The sequence below is a fragment of the Wyeomyia smithii genome, chromosome 2 (genome assembly GCF_029784165.1).
Source record: "Wyeomyia smithii strain HCP4-BCI-WySm-NY-G18 chromosome 2, ASM2978416v1, whole genome shotgun sequence".
Classification (NCBI taxonomy): domain Eukaryota; kingdom Metazoa; phylum Arthropoda; class Insecta; order Diptera; family Culicidae; genus Wyeomyia; species Wyeomyia smithii.
The window spans coordinates 239,605,108-239,629,791 of NC_073695.1; the positions used below are offsets into that span (position 1 = coordinate 239,605,108).

At 38.1% G+C, this 24,684-nt stretch overlaps 1 protein-coding gene across 1 annotated transcript in view; it reads left to right on the top strand.

The window, feature by feature from the left end:
- LOC129721757 (ras association domain-containing protein 10) overlaps positions 1-15,872 on the top strand; it is a 90,942-nt gene extending 75,070 nt beyond the window's left edge. The window contains exon 5 of the mRNA XM_055674680.1: positions 14,431-15,872. Coding sequence (XP_055530655.1) covers positions 14,431-15,409 — 979 coding nt within the window. The 3' untranslated portion in view covers positions 15,410-15,872. The remainder of the gene's footprint in view (positions 1-14,430) is intronic.
- Positions 15,873-24,684: the final 8,812 nt, after the last annotated feature.

Below are 24,684 nucleotides of genomic sequence, written 5' to 3' on the forward strand. Positions count from 1 at the left end.
TTATATGCCAGGGAAAAAATTCAGCCCATTCGGTTAAGTAGATGCTGAGAAAAACTTACTACCAGTTAAAAAAATATGGTTTCGAGAAAAACGCTGCCAACACACAGTGGTCTAAACTCGAAAAATCGTGATCGTTTTAGATTCGAGTGTGAAATATGTCAATCAAAGAAATAGTTATCGGTTTCCGTTATACTCTACTAAATTTTTTGGAAATAAATATTAAAATTCAGTCCGCAAATATATATTTCGACTGTGACGTACAGTCTTCCTCAGTGCTTATGTGGACCAGTCCACATAAGCACTGAGGAAGACTGTACGTCACAGTCGAAATATATATTTGCGGACTGAATTTCAATATTTATTTCCAAAAAATTTAGTAGAGTATAACGGAAACCGATAACTATTTCTTTGATTGATCTCAATCACTCTGCTAAGACGCTCGTTATAGATTTTCTAGATGTGAAGTATGTATTTTATGTACCCAGAGTCTTTAGAAAGTTTATTCCATATAACAAGACCTTTCTTTTGGCGTTTTCGGTTTTTTGATCAATCCCCCTAGTAGTTAGATATGAAAACTATTTTTTCTATTTTTCAAAATACCAGATTGCTTTCTTCAGCAAAATTGTAGGAAATACTATGAAAAAAAAAAAAACAATTTCTGAACACTGTAATCTTCTATCTGTACGTCTCATATGACGAAATAGAGTTTTACGGGGAACACTCCTCAAAATTCGTTTTTGACGTGGGACTAGGTCTTTGTTTACTATACTGAGATGCATTCTGTAAAACTGGAAATGAAACTGACAAATGTTGCGTCAGATTTCAAACGTTAATAACAGTATAACCACATGATGGATAACAATAACAAATATGTTGCTGGATAGATAAAATGTATAACAATTTTGTAATATGGTAGTTATCACTCTAATTTCATTGCTAAGCAGTAAATTGATAAAAATTTTCAATGACAAATTTACGCGAACAATGAACCAATTGCATGCAAGCATTCCTAGCACAGACGACGTGAATGGACACCAACCGTTCCCTGTGATATTCTCTGTTTCAATATCGAAAAAAAAATTGACAGAGTCTCCCCGTCCCAATAGGTCAATTTATTTTTGCTTCCATGAGCTTAGACTAATGTGATGTCTCGAAGGTAAAAGTTTTCCGAAAAGTTTGAAACCAACCCCATACTTGAACAATTCCTAAACCTGCTGTCAAAACGTAATAAAAACTTGTGTCTTGAAAGAAAACATGCTGGTATAAGCAACAGTACCATAGGAGCAGAGAGCAGCAGGTCTCTCGTCGTTTATGATCGAAAGGTACTCTTCTATTCGTACATTTCAGCGGTACACTTCCATTCGTACTGCAGCGCGCAGTACTATTCGTATTGCAGTGGTACACTTCTGTTCGTACATTTCTATTCGTGTGCAATCGAGGAAAAACTGTAATACTACTGGTGATTGACATTTTACCTCATAAATATGATTGCCATAAATTACTCAACAAGAATTGTACATATTTGCAACGGTTATAAGTTATATTTATTATATTTTATATTCGATATTCTCTTAATAATCCTGACCGAATAGTATCGCAAAATTGAATTCCCAAATATACAAATTTATAGAAGAGTAAGAGCCGGTGAATGCTTGTGAATTTTTGGTCCATTTACTAAGATTCATTCCGATTTTTTTCTTATATTTCAAAATAGATGATATTTTATTATTTTAAACTATTCCATAATAAACGTTTATTAGCTGTCTTCGTAATACAGCGAATGCAATTGTAGGCAAATGAAAAAAAATTGTCGAGCAAAAAACAGAAATGTAATTGTTGATTGCTACGATTTTTCGCTGAAACTTGTTGATAATTTTGTTCCACATATCTTCTTGTGTTTGCCAATTAATGAACTTTCGTAAGGGCTCCCATATTATTTTGAAGGTAAGAACCATATTATAAATTTGATTTAATCGAAGTTAAATAAGACAAAAACATTCATTATTATAAAGTAAGTATTATTGGATTTGGTCTTTGAGGATATAGAGTTAATTCTGACTTTGACGCATTAAGAGAAATTCTTGATGCTCCTTAAACAAGAACGATAAGCTTGTGCTTTGTCAAATGCACAAAAAATTCTACAGGCATAATATCGCCAAATATAAACGAGATTTTTTCGAGTGTTGTTGAATATATTTCTGAGGCTGAAAATAAAAGTACGTAAGTCTCCGAGCAAACACATTGATTCTGTCTGCGGGCTCTGTATATTTTGGAACAAAAAATCCCCTCATTACAGTGTTTAGTCCCACGTCACCATTTCATACAACCCTAGGGCTGTATACCTTGTAGTATTTTTTATTAATTCCTTCTCCGTTTTCGCGACAAAATTGTTGGAATAGATCTTGCGCTTCCATCTCCTCCAACGATCGCTTCGAGTAGTGAGCCGACGCCAAATCTGGCCAGAACACCGTGTCTTCGCTCTTATGGTATTTCTTGATGAACGACGCAACTTCTGGCAGGCATTTCGTACTATAAATTTCCCCGTTCACGGATTTGACATCCCATTCTCGCTGATTGTCAGCCGGTTCTTGGGGATCTTGGTGTGTGAAATAAATTTCACCTCGGAGCTCACTTCCTTCGTGGGAGAAGTGAAATACGAAGTACCCTGCCAGTCGTTGCCATCCAAGGTGAGATAGGTCTCGTCGTCCATCACCACTGCCATGTCGCGATTCGCCGGGAAAATCGACATGATCATCTTATTCAACCGCTGTCGCTGCGTCATCGCCTGCAGCTCCGAGACCAGTGGACGAGACTGCTGCTTCCTGACATGTATGTCCATGTTCTCCAGATACCTTTTCACTGTTTCAACGCATGCACCAACCTCCCCAAGTGCACTCAGCAATTTAGCCACTTTTCCCTCGGTCTTCCTCTTCAGCATCCTTTGAAGCTTCTTGTCGCTCAGGGTCGTTGGCCGTCCGGAACCGAGCTTTATTTCGATGCTCTGATCGTTGTCCAATAGTGTCTAGATGTTGTAGATGCCGGAAGGGCATACCCGGCGCCCACAAAGTGCCGCACGATGTCCATTTTTGACGCGGCGGGGTACCGTTATTTGAGCGCGCACACTTCTGAACGGAGTAGCTTCACTTTTTTCGCCATCACAGTTCGAGGTTGACTGATAGAGCTGTCATTTTTTTTTGCTAACTCATGGTTTCCCGATCAGAAAGAAAAAACAAAAATGTAACAGAAGTTGTTAGTTTGTTACGGGAAAAACCTTACAGGCTGTGTTTCCAATTTGGTCTCGTTAGGTGTTTAAATAACAGAAATTGTAACAGAAATGATTCTACTAGTATCAAACACATATCAAATTTTGTTACTAATATATCAGCTTTCTAACAAAATAAGATCGTATATAGAACAATATAATAACAAACATTGTTAGAAACAACAGGTTTTGATAAAAACGAAAAATTGGTTAGATTTGTTTCAGAACTACTTCATTTCAGGTTTTGTTATTATAATTCATTCAAATTCAATTTTGTTATCAAAATTATATGGAAAAATACAAAATTGTATCAAAATATGTTATTTGTATCTCACGTTGATAAAATGACAAGAAATTAAACAGCTTGCCCCCAAAACAACAACCGCATTAACACCAAACTGGCTTTTGCCAGGGATACGCCGAGCAAATAAGCGTCTGCGCGGACTCGATGGATCAGCCCAGGCCGTCAGTGACTCTCAGGTAGGATCTAAACCTTTAGGGGAGAGCATCGTGTCTGTCCCTACTAGTAGTTACGCTAATGAGAAGCAAAAATTTTGGCTGTACCTATCTCGAATTCGCCCGGAAGTCTCTGTCGATGCTATTACATCTATGGTTAAGGCCAATCTGGAAATCACAACCGAACCTACAGTTGTTAAGCTGGTCCCCAGAGGAATGGACACAAGTACAATGAATTTTGTCTCCTTCAAAATTGGTATCGATCCCGCAGTAAAATCGAAAGCACTTGAATCGTCAACATGGCCAGAAGGATTATTGTTTCGTGAATTTGAAGATTACGGTTCAATAAAATTTCGCAATCGTTCGGATTCGGAACATGGCACACCGCGTCAACAGCTCCCTGTGAGGACATAATCCACGCCCGACCGCCACCGAGACGCAATGTTTTGAGCCTTAAGGAAGCTCCTTACCCCCCCGATGCAGTCGCGTCTATCGCAGCCAGCCCTCATCTTAGTCGTCTCGGTCCTGTTATCGGTTGGGGGAACGGGGTTTTCCGACCCGCCTCACCAGGCAAGTATTGTAATTCGTGTGAACAGATTTCGTTTCCTGATTTGACGATGAATTTTAGCAACCATGAACGAGTCAGCAGCGATCTTACTACCACCTTTAACGTGATGTCATCTACAACATCGGGACGCAATGTGCAAAGCTTTACGGAAGTCCCCCATTCGTCCGACCCAGTCGAGCCTCTTGCAGCCAGCGATCAACATAGCCGTCCCGATCCTGCGGTCGGAGTGAGTGGTGGGATCTTCCAGGATGCCAGCTCCGGCAAGTATTTTACCGTTGACATTGATTTACTCTCTGAGGAGGCTTCATCTTCCAATTGCGTTACTCTTCCACCATCTGCGCCATCTGCACGTGGTACGATGAAGGATGGTATATCGATTTATTACCAAAACGTTCGTGGATTACGCACTAGAATCGACGAAGTGTTCATCGGTGTGGCTGAATCCGAATTCGACATCATCGTACTGACTGAAACATGGCTAGATGAGAAAATCTACTCAGCGCAATTGTTTGGCGGGAATTTTTCAATTCACGCGGCGGCGGCGTACTTATTGCTGTGTCAGCAAGATTGAGTGCATATATCGACCCTATTCCTATCTGTAACACGCTCGAGCAGATTTGGATCAGAGTGAAGCTACCGCATCAATCATTGAGTGTTGGCGTCATTTATCTGCCTCCCAACCGCAGAGGTGACCAAATTTGCATCAGGGACCACATACGTTCAGTAGAAGCAATTACCTCCAACCTTAGTCTATGTGATCTGGTATTGTTATTTGGTGATTATAATCAATCAGGTTTAGTTTGGAGCTTCCCGATGAATGCGCCACCAACAGTTGACAGCTTGAAGTCTCGTATATCTGTTGCTTGTGCATCTCTCCTGGATGGTTTTAGTGAGCAGGGCTTCGTGCAGATCAATCATGTTACAAACAGAAATTCTCGCCTACTTGACTTAGTTTTGGTCAATGAATGTACGTTCCCGGTTTGCTGCGTTCGGGAAGCTGCTGAGCCATTGACTTTACTTGACGCTGACCACCCCGCAATCTAAATTACTGTTCAGCCCTCCGCACCCATTGAATTCGTTGAAACTCTGGACGAAAATAACCTGGATTTTAGTAGAGCTGATTTCGCGTCCCTCAGTGCGGCACTTATGCGTGTCGATTGGCGTCGCTTAGAGTTGTTCGAAAATTTTGACGATGCGGTCAATCACTTCACACATATTTTGAAACAACTGATATCAGACTCGGTACCTGTCTGCCAACCTCCTCGAAAGCCATCTTGGGGCAATGCACATTTGCGACGTTTGAAACGTCTGAGATCTTCTGCTTTACGTGCTTACAGTAGACTACGCTGCCCACTCTCTAAACAGCAGTTCAGCTTGGCCAGTAGTAATTACCGCTCCTACAATCGTTTCTTGTACCGACGATATACCTTGCACAAGCAAGCAAGCCTTCGTAAAAACCCGAAACTGTTCTGGTCATTTGTGACTTCTAAGAAAAAAGAGGAAGGTTTACCAGTATGCATGTTCTTAAAAGACGAAGAGGCCAACACATCGCGCGAAAAATGCGAACTTTTTGCTGCGCATTTCAAGGATACGTTTAATTCGGTCATTGCTTCAGACGCACAGATAAACGCTGCTATCGAAAACACTCCACGTGATCTCCTTCAGTTGAATATCTTCCACGTGACCGATCATCTAGTTGAAAAAGCTATAAAAAAACTGAAATATTCGAGTTCTGCTAGACCTGACGGGATTCCTTCTTGCGTTCTCAAAAAATGCATGGCTGCGCTTATTCGACCTCTAGTTATTATACGGAATCTTTCCCTTCAGCAGAAAACATTTCCAACGATGTGGAAGAAATCGATAATGTTTCCAGTACACAAAAAAGGAGACAAACGAAATATCGAAAACTATCGCGGAATCACGGCACTTTGTGCTTGTTCGAAGGTGTTTGAAATCATCGTCCATGAAGCGTTGTTTGTTTGTAGCTCTCAATACATTTCCGTGGATCAGCACGGCTTCTTTCCCAAAAGATCTGTAGCAACGAATTTGACTCAATTTGTCTCTTTTTGTTTGAGCCGTCTGGGTGACGGGGAACAAGTAGACGCTGTTTACACAGACCTGAAAGCTGCTTTCGATCGAGTCGACCACGGAATTCTACTGAGTAGGATAGAGAAACTTGGGGTTTCTGGTGATCTCGTAAAATGGATTAAATCATACCTGACGGACCGAGATCTCTGCATGAAAATTGGTTCGGAAGAGTCAGAATATTTCACGAATCTTTCTGGCGTCCCACAAGGAAGCAATTTAGGTCCCCTGCTTTTCACTCTGTTCATTAACGAAGTTTCATCTTTACTGCCACCTGGGTGCTGCCTATTTTACGCGGATGATGTAAAAATATTCGCGGTAATCAAAGCCTTATCCGACTGTCTGGAGCTACAACGTTTGATCAACGAATTTGAGGCATAGTGCACGAAGAATCTGTTGACACTAAGGTTCAGAAGTGCAACGTAATAACATTTCACCGCAAGCTGAATCCAGTCTTATTCGATTACACCATACTTAATCATACATTGCAACGGGTAGCTCACATTCGTGATCTAGGTGTAAAACTTGATTGTGCGCTAACATTTCGTCCACACTTTGATGAAATGATCTCAAAGGCTAATCGTCAGCTGGGATTTATTTTCAAGATAGCTAATGAGTTTCTGGATCCTTACTGCCTTCGATCGCTCTACTGTTCGCTAGTGCGCTCTATCCTCGAGTCTTGCTCGGTAGTCTGGTGCCCATCACAAGCAAACTGGATCGCTAGAATCGAGTCTGTCCAGAAAAAATTTCTACGATGCGCACTTCGCATGCTACCCTGGAACAACCCGTTAGACTTACCCTCGTATGAAGCTCGATGTAAGCTACTAGGACTTGAAACACTCGAGCAGCGACGAACTACTGCTCAAGCCGTTTTTGTTGCTAAAATCCTTTCCGGACAAATTAGACTGCCCTGCAATACTACAACAGATGAACCTTTACGCACCCGAGAGACCACTCCGCACAAGAGACTTCCTGTACCTCGAGCCAAGCAGAGTGAACTATGGGCTGTTTAATCCAATTCGATTTATGGCCGCCCAATTCAATGCTGTCTACGAACTTTTCGACTTTGGGATTTCGATTGATGCCTTCAAACGACGACTCTCTTGTAGACGACAACTATTTTAAGATGTTTAGTGTAATTATGTTTGTAACTTAGATTTATTTCACATTAAGACCATACATGTGTCAGATGACTTTACAAATAAATAATAATAATAAAAAAATAATAATAATAATCATGTTTTCAATTTTTTTCCGGGAAGAATGTTGCATATTGACAAAAATGGACATCGAGAAACTCTTCGACAGAATTGATACCCAATCAGTTAAAAATATCAGCATTATAACAAATCTTGGTATTTTGCTACCAACTTTTTGTATCAGCTTGTGTTCTAAACTCGGTCTCGTTTATAGTTAAAATATCGAAAATCATAATTACATACTGAGTATTACAAATTATAGGAAGTTCCGTAAGGTTTGTTATAAATATGCTCTAAAAAACACTTTTGAACATTCAAGTGTATGATAACAGAATTTGATATAGCTCTGTACTTTTTATCATTCTGGCATATCAAGAATATTACAGGCTTCGTTATTTTATCTGATTTATTTGTGTTACCCGTTTGTTATAATCGTTTGATCGGGTAATGACTATGTTTTTGCCTTTCTCCTAGAAAGGTATAGCAATCACTGGAAAAACCAAAGGTATAAAAGTGGTCCCTGTGGCCGAATGTTATATACCACTCGACTTCTTTCGACGAACTGAGCATTTTCTGTATGTATGTATGTATGTGTGTATGTGTGTATGTGTGTGTGTGTATGTGAAACTTTTTTTTCTCACTCACTTTTCTCAGAGATGGCTGGACCGATTTTCATAAAATAATTGCAAACGAAAGGTCTAGTTGCGCCATAGGTTGCTATTGAATTACATTGTAATCGGATTTTTAGTTTAAAGGTTATGTATTAAAATGTAAAAAACACGAAACATCAATATCTCAGAAACCACATAACCGATTTCAATAAAACTGGTTTCAAATGATAGGGGTGTCTCCAAAACCCTTAACTTTCAAATTTCGTTATGATTGAACTTATGGTTCAAAAGTTATGTAAAGAAAAGTTATCCTGAGGTTGTTTAAACTCACTCATTTTTCTCAGCGATGGCTGAACCGATTTTTACAAAATGTGCAGCTTTTTTTTCGCACTTACTTCGCTCAGCGATAGTCTGACCGATTTTTCCTATCTTGGTGTCAAATGATGGGTCTATTTGCCGCTTAGGTTGCTATTGAATTTCATTGTAATCAAACTTTAAGTTTTGGCGCTGCGTCGGAATGTGAAAATCGTTCTTATATCTCGGAAGCATACATAGTTGAATTCAAATTAATGGGCTTTTAAACCCTTAAACAATGAATTTCATAATGTTTAAACATGTGGTTTGAAAGTTATAGAAAGAAACGTAACTCGCAGACTGTTTAAAACTAAAGCTACGATCAAAATATGTGGCCTCAACATCATTTAAATTTGATGTTGTACCATTTCAATGTTTGCGGCCTTGCTCGGGATTGAAGTTGAAATTAAAAGTCATTTCTATCATTTCACTTTTTGCCTTTCTCCTTGGACTCACTCACTTTTCTCAAAGATGGTTGAACCGATTTCCACAAAATTAATGTCAAATGAAAGGTCCAGCTGCTTCATAACACCCTAATGAATTTTGCTGTAATCGGACGGTAACTTCGTTTGTAATGTATCGAATTGTGAAAATCACGAAACTTCATTATCTTAGAAACTACACAACCGATTTGAACAATATTGATATAAGATGAACGGGCTAGTTAAGGATTAACTGATGAATTATGATTGAACATGTGGTTTCAAATGTTGGCTGCCCTATACGTTCCTTTTTCATTTGATTATAATTGAACTTAAGCAACCGTTATGTATTAAATTGTTAAAACAACGAAAGTCTATTTTCTCAAAGATTACACGACTCATTTGAACATAACTAGTGTCATACAAACAAGTCATCTCTCAAACTTACAAATAACAAACTTCACAACAATTTGATATGTGGTTCAGAAGTTTTGGAACGAAAAGAAATTTAAAGACTATTCAAAACTATACCTGCTTTGATCAATATGCATGGCCTCAACATGATTTAAATGTGGTATCGTACTATTTGAACGTTTCCGGTATCGCTCATGATTGAATTGTTCGAAATTAAGAGTCATTTCTTCTATTTCGCTATTTCTTTAGCACTAACATTACGTCAAATTTCATGTTTTATTGTGGAGCAGTACCACCGTCCCCCGTAGTTTAATTGGTCAAAACACCATGCCGGAGACAGGGATATTGCGGGTTCAAGTCTTGTCGGAATGCGGTATATTTTTCCAAATCTGTATCATATTTCCAATTCGCTTATTTTTCGCTCTCTTTACTTCACATACTGTCTGCTTAATGAACCTGGATATAAGCATTCATGTAAATCTATTTTTACAAATAATAAGTTTGAATGAGAAAGGCTGAGCCTGACCGCTAGGTGGATTTTTTTAAATATATCACTACAATATATACGCATATACCCGAGTGCCTTCCGTTCATCCTCCGGGCAACACAAAATATCGTCGGCAACGATATTTTTTCTCTCGCACGTCGGCAGCACGGCAGCAACTCGGCGCTGCCCCGGTTTCGACACGGCGCTTCGGGGTGAATACGTTCGTAAGAACGCATGCAATCAATCTAAAACAAGCACGGACGGCACAGACACGGCTCTAAAATTACGTAACAATGAACAACTTGACCCCCTCCAAATTTTCAATTTTGTGCAAACATTACAGTTACGTAACTGTGTCAACTACCCCCCCTCCCCCTTACAATAATTACGCAAACTGAACCCCCATCACCCTTCCCCTTCATGCGTTACGTAATTTGTGTACGACGCCTTTCTAAATTTGACGTGGAACATTCTCAATAGTTCGGAAGAAATATCCGGAACAATGTCTACACTAAAGGCCGATTTAGTAAAATTATTATGCCGTCAAATTTCACCCCAAGATGTTTTTGTTTTAAGATTTTTGACGTAGAACTACGTCCCTCAGGAAGTTCGGCTACATAGAGATGCAAAATGAAAATCTTAAAACGGAAAGAAGCAAAAATATGTCCAATTTCACACAAAAATAATACCAATCTCTCACGGAAATATGTAATGAGAAGGTGATATGAAATACACATGAAATAATACAAAAGTAACAATGAATGACTCAGAAAACATACAAAATAGTGCAAAAATTAGTCAAGATTAATACAAAAACTGCATGAAAATTGAAACAAAGATAGTACCAGAAAAATAATACAAAAACTACACAAAAATGGTGTAAAACCTGATCTAGTAATGTCACAAAAAGTGATTAAAATGGGACAAAATTTTTGAATATAAATAGAAAATGATTGTAGAATAAAACAACCAAATAAATAAAAATGTCACCCATAAATAATATGAAAAACTCACAAAAATTAAAACCAAAGTGACGAAAAATGATTATAAAATAAAACATAAAAATTAGATAAAAAAGTTAATAATAGGCGACAACAAATAACGCATGAATTTAATGATAGATATAGATATATCAAAATAATACTGAAATGATGCAAAAACGACACATAAAAGTTACATAATATTCAAAAATGGTAAAACAATAAGATAAATAAGTGATACAAAGACAGTAAAAAATAAACACAAAAATACTGCAAAAATGACCCAGAAATGATTTCACAGTGACTCAAAAAGTTATACAAAAATAGTACCGAAATGATAAAAAAAGACACATGAGAGATACTTGAAACCAGTCAGAAGTAACAAAAATTACGACAAATAAATGACACAATAATAATACAAAATAAACACAAAAATGGTGAGAAATTACACGAAAATGATACAAAAATGGTACCGAAAAGTGATACAAATATAGAACGAACATGAATCAAAATCGACACGTAAATGATACAAAATCAGAACAGGAATGACAAAAAAAAATGGTAAAATGGTAATACAAAGTGTTCATCAACGAAAGTCAAACGAATTCGAAACGACATGTAAACGATTGTGTAACTCTCTTAAAAATAATAGAAATGAAAATAATGAAAAAAGGCACAGAATAAAATAAGAAATCTGAAAATACGCCACGAATAAGAATGGTTTGGCTGTGGAAGAGTAATGCGCCTTCCAGTCGAAAACGAAACTCAAAATCAGAACCAAAAATTTTAGTCAAAGATTTAAGTGTTTTCAGGATTTTGCTTGGGATTGCTGAAACAAACATTTTGTTAAAACAAAAGAGAAAGAGAAGTGAAGAAAACAAACAAGGAGATAAGAGAAAGTAAAAAAAGAAAAAAAGGAATGAAAAAAAACAAAAACTGAATAGAATTAGGAAATTTGAAGCTTAAAACAAATGGACAAGCTGAAATAAAACAAAATAAAGACTAAACTGGTAGAAGACATAGAGAGTTTATGAGAATCTCAAACAGATACGAGAGATAATATAAGATCAAACACTGACAAATTTAATAGACCGCAAAATTGAAAAAAAAATATTGAATGAACCATAACATAGAAAAAATAAAAAAGCGAAAGTAAGATAAAAGAAGTGATCGTGTAAACAAACAAATCGGATGACCCAAAGGTCAAAGAAAGATTGTGTGAGAAAACGATAAAAAAACGAAAGACTAAAATATGAAGAATTTACGGAATCAGGTGTAGATAATCAAAAACCCGCAAAACAAAGCAACTTGTAAGTTTAAAAAGCCGAAAATAAGAGTGGCAGCAAATAAAAAGACATAAAATTGAGAAAAAATTGAAATTGAGGGACGGTGGGACAGAAAAAAGAAACACAAAAACAAAAAATAAGCCAAATTGAAAAACAGAAAGACTGAAATAATGAATAAGAAAGAAAAAAAGACAGACAAAAACATGGAAATATAGAAAAAAAAAACAGAATTATTGAAAGAGAGTAAAGCAGAATGATTAAACGACGAAGCGGCAGAAAGACAAAAGAATAGAAAATTTTTAGAAAGTCAAGCGACAGAAATACATTAAGACAGAAAGACAGATACACAAAAATGCATTAACACAAAAAGATACAAAAATAGACAGTTCAAAAGTCAGAGAGACAGACAGGCAGAAAGAAAGAAATACATAGAAACATAATGGCCATTTGAAGGATAAAAAGACAGTGAGACAAAGGGACGTCAAGGCAGATCGAAATATGAGAAGACAGTTAGACAGAACGAAAGAAAAACAGAAAGACAAATAGACAGAGAAGGAGCAATACAGGAAGACAGGAAGAAAGAAACATAAACAGAAAGAAAGATAGAAAAAAAATACATTTAGGCAAATAATGCACATAAACAAAGATAAGTGGGTCACAGAAAAAAATAACACAGAGAGACAGAAAAACAGACAGACACAAAACAAAAAAAAACAGATCGACATCAAAAATGAATTATAGAAGAACAAAACGACCGAAAGTTTAGAAGACCGAAACAGAGCTAATTAGAAATAAAAAAAGGAAGAGATCAAAAAAGGAAAATGCAAATATAAAACAGGAAGACAGATATACAAACATTTCGAAAGACATACTGTGAAAAGGACAAAAAGACAAATAGTAAGATAGGTAGTAAGACAGATTGAGAGAAAGTAATACAGAAATACGAATACTCAAGGAGCTAGGGAAAACAAAAAGAATGACAAATAGCAAAAATAGAACGAAAACTGGTCAGGAAGATAATTAAACGTGAACGTTAAATATCGAACGCTGATTACTGACTGTCGGACATAACACAGAGATGCGATCAGCATCATATCCGATATCGAATTAAACAACGAATTGTCCCTTGCCTTGTCGGTTTTCGGATCATATCATTTTATTTTCGAATGACTGGATGAACGATTCTTCCACTGAACTGTGGCTGCCGTCTAGTTTTTAGTTTGAATAAAACACTGGATGTATTAAAAGCCATGACAACAAGGCTGACGTAGAACTACATAGAGCTGTTTTTTGCAACACTTGCATTGTTGCATTCGGGAGTGATCGTGAATTCTTTGAATGATATATGTTACGATGCTGAAATTATGATAGACTATGTTGATAACTTTAATTCAACATTATTTATTAGTGTTTTAGTTATTTGACCTCTAAAAAAATTGAATGGCAAATTGAGTCGATTTACGGCCTATTGATAGCACCCCGGCTCTGGCAATACTCATTTAAGCTGATATTTTCGTGGATTGCCCATTAGGATTGTTGAATCTAATATTTTTAAGAGTGTGACAGAATTTCGTAATCTTTCCAGCACACAAAAAAGTGGACAAACGAAAATTTCTAGCTTGTAAGTATATATTCAAAATTATCGTACATGAAGCGTTATTTGCTCGTAGCTTCTAAGACTTATTCGTGGATCCGTAGCATGACTTCTTCCCCAAAAGAACTGTAGTAACAAAATTTTCAACTCACCTTATCCTTTTTGAGCCTTCTGAAAGACGGGGAACAAGTGGGAATTGTTTACACAGACCTGAAAGTTGCTTACGATCGAGTCGACCACGGAATCCTGCTGAGTGGGATCAAGACACTTTAAATTTTTGCTGCTTCCATAAAATGGATGAAATCATATCTGATCGACCGAAATCTGTGCGTGTAAATTGGCTTGGAAGAGTCGGAATATTTTTGCAACCTTTTTGTCGTTCCACAAGGGAGCTCTTTGGGTCCTCTACTATTCACGCCTTGCATCAACGGAGTCTCCACTTTACTGCTATTCGTGTATTGTATTTGATTACATTCTACTAAATCATATATTGCAACGGATAGCTCGCATCCGTGACCTTGATGTAAATTGTGATTGTGCGCTCGGATTTCACCTCACTCCAATAAAATTACGCGGCTTACGGTTAGCTGGGATGTATTTTTAAGAAAGCTGCTGAGTTTCTGGATCTTTACTGTCTTCGATCGCTATACGCGCTACAACCATTATATTACTAAAGTTTTCTTTTTTCGCTCAAATCAATTTTCAATTGCAGGGACCGCGAGCTCCAAATTAGCAAAATCGAAGAAGACCGCCACCGGGTGCGAGAACGGGCGCACGGCAAGAACTACCTCCTGGAGACGTACCTGAAGGGTCTGTCGGAAGCGGCCGAAACGGCGGACCCGACCGCCGGCGATAGTGGAATAACATCCGAAGCAACGACGGCGGCCTCGCCGGAAGTGGAATCCTGTCGGGATGCAGAGTCTCCAGGAGCATCAGAGGAGAAAAACACCAGCCTAAAGGATCAAATCCAAATGATGGAGAAAATTGTGCAGCTAAACAAGCAGATAGTGAAAGAAGAGGAAATGGCGGTGAAGCTGTACGATCGCATCCGACGCTGCCAGATGGACATTCCCAACCAAACGCCGGAACAGGTTGAGGAAAATCTCTCCAAGGTTAACGCAAGCATCGAAAAGAACCAAAGTGAACTGCAAATGATTGATGAGTCACTGAAGCAGTCCGAGCTTGTCTTGCAGGAGAAGACGTTTTTACTGAAAACCCTGCAGGACCAACTGGACGAAGCCGAGACGGAAGCGAACGTCATAATGGATTTTTCCGCACCCAATCCGGTGCTGAGCATAAGCAGAGGCAGTCCTGCGGCTGTCGTTGAGCCTCTAGGATCGACCACCCCCAAACAAACAACCGCAGACGACAGTTACCCGATATTTACGAGCAAGGACGTACCGGATCAAGCCCAAAATGCCCAAACTTTGCCGCGAAACCAACGCTTTCCGGTGACCCCCCAAAGTGCTATTCCGTCCATTTCAGTTCACCAGATTAATAAGTTTATCCAGTCCAACAGTAGATTGGGAAACAACTGCAACACAATGTTGGACGACAAAACCTGCCCGAAGCAGTTGTTCAACTCAGTATTGGGGGCGCAGCCACAGCCCTCAGCTTCTGCGTTGTCTCCTGGTCCTGGTCAAGACATACCTCCGGATGATGATCTTTCTAACATTGGAACGCTAGTTTAGGAAATCAAAGAAAGTGCTCGAATAATTCGTTCATCAAATGCTTAGATTAAGTCACACTCGATGTAAGCGCAAAAACAATCATTCTTATAACCAAACATATCACCTAAGAGTAGCCGTTAGGATCGTTCAGTGCTGAGCTTGCGATATTTTTTTTTCTCTCATAGCTTCCGTAGGATTACGACGAATTGTGTGCAGTTTTTTGTGTTTTGCTGCTATTTTGTTTTCTATGTTTAGTTTTTTTTTTTAGTTTTTTTGATAAACTAGTCATAGTAAGATTTCAGTGCATTTCTGAGGATAAATTCATCAAATAAACGTTTGCAACGAATAAACTAAACGAACAACTCTAGAAGACAGGGCTATTAGTGAAGATGCATAAAATCATCATATTCTCTATATTTATGCTGGCGTTTGTCGATTAGTTATTTTGAGATAATAAAAAAACCCGAAGCTACCGGAATACCAAAACCGCAATCCGCTGTTGAACACGTTTGTGAAACAGTCACTTCACAGCCCCATTAAAATCCGTTCCCACACACTGGCTGTGATTGAATTCGCCCGCACCTGTGCGTACGGCAATTAATTTCATAATTTGTGTTGTTCTTTGAAAAAGGTTTGCAAACAGCTCAGCTGCCAGCCAACGCCAGGATCATGGAACTCCGGAACACGGATTTCGTCTGTGACCGCCAGGCGAATTAAACCCGCTTTTCCCCCACCCATCGCGATATTATTTTCAAAGTTCCGTTTCGCGCAACAGGCAGGCGGCGGGTTTTGGAAATTCATTATTTAAAACAAATTTTCGCGCGAGCAAATTAATGTTAATCTCATACATAAAACCTACCAGGCGGATTTTGTGGACTCTGACTGAGTGCGCACATACACAGACACACACACACACACACCTGGAGTGTGTTCACATGTGAAGCACCCGCGGGCACCGTGTTTGAACTTCGAAAGGACATAATTTATTCAGGACCCATGTTCACACAAATACAACATGGCACCCGAATACACTTTTTCCACCCACTCTTTCCCGCAGACCGACCATCAGCAGTGGACTGTGGACACACACAACGCGTTTAATAGATGCAGCGAAATGCGAACGGGATAAATGTTATTAATTTAGATTTGCATTTATAATCGGCCAGAAGTCAAGACCGAACTGAACAAAGCTCTGCTATAGGAGGACTAGGGGCGAGAGCGATTGTGTTGTTGCCTGTACAGTGTCGGTAAGGGGAAAGGCTTGGGAGGGTGGGGAGACACTTTTTCACACATGCAAATTTGTGTGAGCGAGACTCGGTCGCGTCGTTGTCGTCGTCGTCGGTCGCCGTTTGCCCGGTGGTGCTCTGTCATCGTCAGTGTCGTCGACTTTCTCGTTTCCGGTTCCGCTCGGTGCTTCCGGTGCTGCCGCGTCACCCGTCGGAAAGGGAAGCTCAGAATCGGGAGGCTCCCGGGGAACAGGGATGAAGTGCGTGGGGATTCTTTATCGAAAATTGATGAGAAATGAATAACACAGAACGAACGATGTAATGATGGAAATGATCTTTGATGGTGATGATTCTTAATGGCGATGATTTTTATTTGCGATGATTTTTTATGGCGATGATTTTTTATGTAGTGATAATTTTTTATAACGATAAGTTTTGATGGCGATGATCTTCGTGATGATAATTTTTTATGGCGATGATTTTAAATGGCGATAACTTTTGATTGCGTTTTGATGGCGATAATCTTTAATGGAGATGATCGATAAAGGTGATGATTTTTAAGGCAACGATTTTCGATGGAGAAGATTTTTGTTGGCGAAGATTTTTGATGGCGAAGAATTTTGATCGAGATGATTTTTTGATATGATTTTGTTATGGGTATGATTTTGGATGGCGATTATTTTTGATGACGATGATTTTTGATGGTGCTAATTTTATTGGCGAGAACTCTTTGATATAAATAATTTTTGATAGCGATGATATTTGGTGGCGATGATATTTGGTGGCGATGATTTTCCACGGCGATTATTTTTGATCGAGATGATTTTTGGTGGCGATCAATTTGAATTGCGATTATTTTGAAAGGCGATGATTTTAAATAGCTATTATGTTTATAGACGTTGATTTTTTATTGTTATGATTTTTGATGGCGATGATATTTGATGGCGATAATTTTTGATGGTGTTGATTTTCAATGGGGATGACTTCTGATGGTGGTGATTTTTAATGGCGATAGTTTTTTAAGGAGATGATTTTTTATGACGATCATTTTTGATGACAGTGATTTTCAATGGCGATGATTTTTTATGGCGATTATTTCTGATGGTGATGATATTTGATATTTGATAGCGATGATTTTTATGGCTTATTATATTGGCGATGATTTTTAATGGCGTTAACTCTTTATGGGGATGATTTTTGATGGTGATGATTTTCAATGGCGTAACTTTTTATGGCGGTGATTTTTAATTGCGATATTTTTTCATGGAGATAATTTTTGATGGTGATCATTTTTTATGCCAATGATTCAAGGGCAATAATTTTTTATGGTGATGGTTTTGGATGGCAATGATTTTGAACGGCGATCATTTTAAAGGCGATGATTTTAATTGGCGATGATGTTTGATGATGAACATTTTTGCTGACGGTGATTTTGGATAGCAATGATTTTTTATGTTATTTCATTGGCGATTATTTTCAATGGCGATGACTTTCGATAGAAATGATTTTTTATGGCGATTATTCAGATTTGCGATGATTTTGAATGGCTATGATTTTAAATGGTTGTTGTTTTGGGTGGCGATGATTTTTGGTGGCGATCAATTTGAATGACGATGATTATTGATGGCGATGATGTTTGATGGCGATGATGTTTGATGGCGATGATTTTTGCTTGCGATGATTTTGATTGCGATGATTTTGATTGCGATGATAGTTGATGGCGATGATAGTTGATGGCGATGATAGTTGATGGCGATGATAGATGATGGCGATGATAGATGATGGCGATGATTTTCGATTGTGATGATTTTCAATGAGGATGACTTTTGATGGCAATGATTTTTAATATCGCCATTAGAAATTTTTATGGAGATGGTTTTAGATGGCGATTATTTTTTATGCCAATGATTTTCAATGGCGATGATTTCTGATGGTGATGATATTTGATGGCGATGATTTTAATAATGATTATTCTATATGGCGATGACTTTTTATGGCGATGATTTGCTATGGAAATGATTTTTAATGACAATGATTTTTGATGCCAATGATTTTCAATGGCAACGATTTTTAATGAAGATTATTGTTGATGACGATGATTTTTGAAGGCGATGATATTTGTGGCGATGATTTTTATGATGTATTTTTTTTAATGGTGATGTTTTTTCATGTTGATGACTTTTTATGGCGATAATTTTCATGTAGATGATTTTTGATGGCGATCATTTATGATGGCGATCATTTATGGTGGCGATGATTTTGAATTGCGATGGTTTTGGGTGGCGATGATTTTTGATGGCGATTATATTTGACGGCGATAAATTTTCATGGCTTGGTTTTCAATAGCGATGATTTTTGATAGAGTGATTTTCAATGGCGATAATTTTCGATGGTAATAATTTTTGATGACGATGAATTTTGGTGGTGACGATTTTAAATGGCTAAGATTTTGAGTAGCGATGATTTTTGATGGTGTTGATTTTTGGTAGCGATCATTTCAAATGTCGATGATTTAAGAAGGCGATAATTTTCAATGGCGATGATTTTTAATGGCAATGATATTTGATGGCGATAATTTTTCATTGCGATGTTTCTCAATGGCGATGATGTTTGATGGCAATGATTTCTTATAGCGATAATTCTCTATGGAGATGACTTTCAATAGGGATCATTTTGATGGTAATGATTTTCAATGGCGATGATTCTTTATGTAGATGATTGTTGATAGAGATGATTTTGGGTGGTGATGATTTTTTAGGGCGATGATTATTTAATGGCGAAGATTTTTGATGGCAATGATTTTTTGCTATGATTTTTGATTTTCAATGGCAAGGGTTTTGGGTGGAGATTGGATTTGTTGGCAGTGATTTTATAGGGCTGATATTTGATGGCGATAATTTTTCATGGCACTGTTTTTTAATAACGATTATTTTTGAGGATGGTAATTTTCAATGGCGATGATTTTTGACTGCGATGATTGATGGTGGTGATCATATTTGATGGGGATGTTTTTCAAAGGTAATGGATTTTTTTGTGATGACTTTTGATGGCGATGATTTTCAATGGCGATGATTTTGGGTGGCGATTAACTTTGATGGCAGCGATTTTTTAGGGTGATGATTATTTGATAGCGATGCTATTTGTTGGCGATAATTTTTTATGGCGATGTTTTCAATGGCGATGTTTTTAATGGCGATGATTTTTTATGGCGATGTATTTCGATGGAGATGATTTTTTTGCTATGATTTTTAATGGCGATGGTTTTACCGGCTATAATTTTTGATTGTGATGATTTTAATGGTGATCATTTTTGATAACGATGATATTTGATGGCCAATATTTTTGATGGCGATGGTTTTTTATGTGGATGATTTTTGATGGCGATGATTTTCATTGACGATGATAGTTGATGGCGATGATTTTTGATGGCGATAATTTTTTATGGCGATGGATTTTGTTGGCGATGATTTCTGATGGCGATGATTTCTGATAGCGATGATTTCTGATGGCGATGATTTTTGATGTTGATGATTTTTGATGGCGATGATTTTTGACGGCGATGATTTTTGATGGCGATGATATTTGATGGCGATAATTTTTGATCGCGATTATTTTGTATGGCCATGATTTTCATTGGCGATGATTTTTGATCCAGATGACTTTGTATGGCGATGATTTTTTTATGAAGATGATTTCTTATGTGGACGATTTATTTTGGCGATGTTTTTCATTGGTAATGATTTTTGATGGCGATTATTTTGTATGGCGATGATTTGCAATGGCGTTGATATCTGATGGCGATGATTTTTGATCCAGATGATTTTTAATGGCGGTCATTTTTATGGTGGTGATTATCGATGGCGATAATTTTGGGTTAGGATAATTTTTGATGGCGATAATTTTTCAAGGCGATTATTCAATGGCGATGATATTTGATGGCGATAATTTTTCATGGCAGTGATTTTCAATAACGATAATTTTTGATGGTGGTGGTTTTCAATGGCGATGATTTTTGACTGCGATTATTCATGTTGGTGATCATTTTTGATGGCGATGTTTTTCAATGGCGATGAATTTTTTCGCGTTGACTTTTGACGGCGATGATTTTCAATGGCGATGATTTTGGGTGGCGATTATCTTTGGTGGCAGTGATTTTTTAGGGCGATGGTTATTTGAGATGTTTTTGCGTGATAATTGATGGCGATAATTTTTTATGGCGATGTTTGTAATGGCGATGATTTTTGATGGCAATGATTTTCAATGGCAGTGATTTTTACTGGCGATGATTTTTGATTGTGATGTTTTTGATGGCGATGACTGTTGATGGCGATGATTTTTGATGGTGTAAATTTTTGATTACGATGATTTTTTATTTGGACGAATTTTGATGGTGATGACTTTTGATGGCGTTGATTTACGAAGGCAATGACTTTTGATGGCGATGATTTTTGATGGCGATGATTTTTGAAGGCGATGATTTTTGATGGCGATGATTTCTAATGGCGATGATTTCTGATAGAGATGATTTCTGATGGCGATAATTTTTGAAGGCGTTGATTTTTGATGGCGATGAATTTTGACGGCGATGATTTTTGATGGTGATGATTTTTGATGTCGACGTTTATTTTGGCGATGATTTCTGATAGCGATGATTTCTGTTGGCGATAATTTCTGTTGGCGATGATTTTTGATGTTGATGATTTTTGATGTCGATGATTTCTTATGTGGACGATCTATTTTGGCGATGATTTTTGATGGCAATGATTTTTGATGGCGATGGTTCCTGATTCCGATGATTTTTATAGCGATCATTTTGCCTGGCGATGATTCTGGATGGCGATGATTTGGATGGCGATCATTTTTGATGGCGAAGATTTCTTATGTGGACGATTTTTTTTGACGATGATTTCAGATAGAGATGATTTTTATGGCTATAATGATGATGATGACTATGAAAAATTGGGGATAATATGAAGAACATAGAAAATCCCAAAATTACAACACTGCTCATTTGACGGTCAAGAAATGACAAACGGCAAACAGGAGCACTTTTTCCATCGATTCAACATTGAATGAATTCACCACCACCCGACACAGTTGTGGTGGAAGAAAAACAAAACTCGCTTACCGGTCAGTCTAGCTTCCCAGTCAAAACAGAAACAGAACAAACCCGGCCCGACAACAAGGGGAAAGCCAATCAGATCAAAATTTTTAATCCGATTAAACCCCAATCGTGGCAACATAAATTATTTCATGCCCGGTTTATTTTTTTTTGCTAACGCCGGCAATTGTTGGGCGGAAAAATTCACAGCAAAATTAAAGAGGTCACACGAAATAACTGCAAAGGTAAACACCGGGAAAAGAAAGTTTTAGATTCCTAAGCCCGGTCCTGTGGCCGATCCCGGTGTCTGTCCAAGAAAGACACATTTTCGGAAAATGGCTTCTTTCTCGGGTGGTCAAATATTGACACTTGCCACTGCGCCCCGCCGTCCTTCGTGGCTTCTCGTGACAGAAAAGGGCTCCCGGTTTTACTGCTGCAAGTTATCTCGTTGTAGGCGAAGCACGTGTCTTCCCACTACCGCAACCGAATCCGTATCAGTAAATGCTAATCACGTACTTTTGCGGCATTTTTCAGCGGTTCGCTTGTCGGGGTGTTTTTTTTGTTTCGTCCCGACAGAGTAATCGGAAATGGTTTCGAATGCATCACAAGGATGGTTTTGTGCTGAAAAGACTTCGCCACCCTGAGCCACACTGAGAACCTATTACGCGGTTCAGTGTTTCAAGACGTAAACATTGAGTGTGCAGTAAACTGAGTTGTTTACCGTACTTTCTTGGCTCGAGCCCGAGCCGAATGAGAAACTTTTTGGCGTGAAGTTTACCGAATTCATTGGAATTCTGCACGAAAGTCGAAAACTTTTGTCTATTGTTACGAAATTGAAAGCGGAAGTGAACCACGCTGGGAAAGTTAAATATCTTTTTTTCCTGATTTTTTTACTACTTTTCAAAGCTTCAGAAGGACTTTTTTTGTGAAATTTACTTCCAGAGATGAATATGGAACTAACATTGAAAGCGGATGATGAACGAGAAAACAACACGAAAATCATTACTTTGATTGATAGCTGCACGTACTCACATGTTGGAAAGCTGATATTATCTCTGTACGAAAGAAGGAACCCCTGAGTCAATACAATGGACGGTTCTGTGGCAAAAAGGCAATCAATCGAATTGAAACCATTGAGTTACCACAACGCGAGAAGATTCATTTCCCCGATATGGATCCATTCCACTTTGGGACAATTAAATCATGATACCTGTATCCATGGCAGCTTCTTTCAGACAAATATTTTCTTCTCCCATTTTCATCCATGGTTCATTTACACTCCTCTAGTTGTATCTAAAAACGCATCTCGTATCCTGCCAGCCTCTCGCTAAATCACCCGAAGAATGGCTCCCCCGCAAAAACCGTTGGAAAAACTTTTTAATAATATTTGTCAAACTTTTCCTGCTTACTCGGCACTTTAAAGCTCGATTGGTGCAGCAAATGAGCGAGAATTCAACGCCGGTTGGGCGCGTCAAGAAATTGGCTTTCCGCTGGGCTGGGCGAAATAGTTGCGATAAATTTCCTTCCAACTTTAAATTGACCGCAGCTTTTGAAATCGGTTCGAAAACGAGAAGCGAGCGAAATCTGTCTACTTTTGCCGGATTCGTGCCCCGGTGTACGCGGCAAAACTTCCGCACTGCAAACGGAACGAAAATCAAATCAAATATAAATGGTAATAACAATAATTTGAGATTATAACTTTGCACAAAAGAACGCCACTTTCGTGATTCCGTTCAACAGTGCACACAGGGAGAGGGTGGAGAGCAATAGTCCGAAAGTAAGTAACCTCATTATTTTTCCCTAGACGAGTAAAACTTGCCTACAACGGGGAAAGATTGTTATCTGCTGAGGTGAGTTGATTGTGGTTTGTAAAACTAGAGTAGAGAGGAAAATTTGCACTGAATTAGAAGCGTGGAAAATCATCTCACGCTTTTAATTCAGTGAAAATTTTCCACTCTACTCTAGTCTAGGTCTTCCGAAACTTAATACTTATCAAAAGTAGAACAGACATTAAGCTTCTCTGATATTCATAGGCTATAATTGGAACCAATCTATATTCAAACGCACTACGCATTATTCATTTTTTTCTAGTTACTAATGTTTAGCACGTATTCGCCAAGCTGCGATGGAAAAAGGTATACAAATTTTAATGAACTTTTTACCCACTGTTAGATAAAAGCAATCAAGGGAAATTTCGAAAATTTTGGCACTTGCAAGCGTGATTGGTTAGACATTAGGTTCAATGTTCCTAAGAATCCAAATAGAGTTTTGGAACTCCCGTAAACGCGTTGGCGCTAGATCGAACAGCTGTTGCATAAGAATAGGCGGATCATATTATAGGTATACCTCGGTTTTACGGTTTCACGTGCTTCAATTTTACACACATTTTACCTCAATTTTAAGCACACTTTTTACAAACACAATTAATTCCAATGTTTTTGTGGTTGGTTAATGACTATACTAAAGGCGCGAAACAGACAGATCGACTTGAACTGTCCTACAGTACGGTCGCATTTTACCAACAGCTCGAGGCTAAGTCTTAGACTACCGAGAGATATTGAAATTTTGTTTTTCGTTTTGAACAGGCAATCTTCTTGAAAGACTACCTGTTGAAACGCAAAGTAATAAATTTGTTTTTAACGTTAACGAGTGTTTAGTGAGTAAATTTGGTTTGAGATATTTCTACTAAAATTCTATAGTGAAGTGAAAGTGTAGTGAAGTTGTCTAGTTATGCCTGGAAAAAATAAAAAAGCTCGCTTTGATGCGGCTTCAAGGAAACGTGAGGCCTCTCCTCCAAGTGACACTGAAATTTCGACTAACAGGTATGATATTCTTTCTTCCGTTGGGGATCAAGAAATTCAAACTTCTCATACTGAGCATAAAGCCGTTATGAAGAAGGTTAAAGTTCCACCTATTGTGGTATTTGTAGCAAATTTAAAAGCATTTCTATCAGAACTTTCATCATTTCT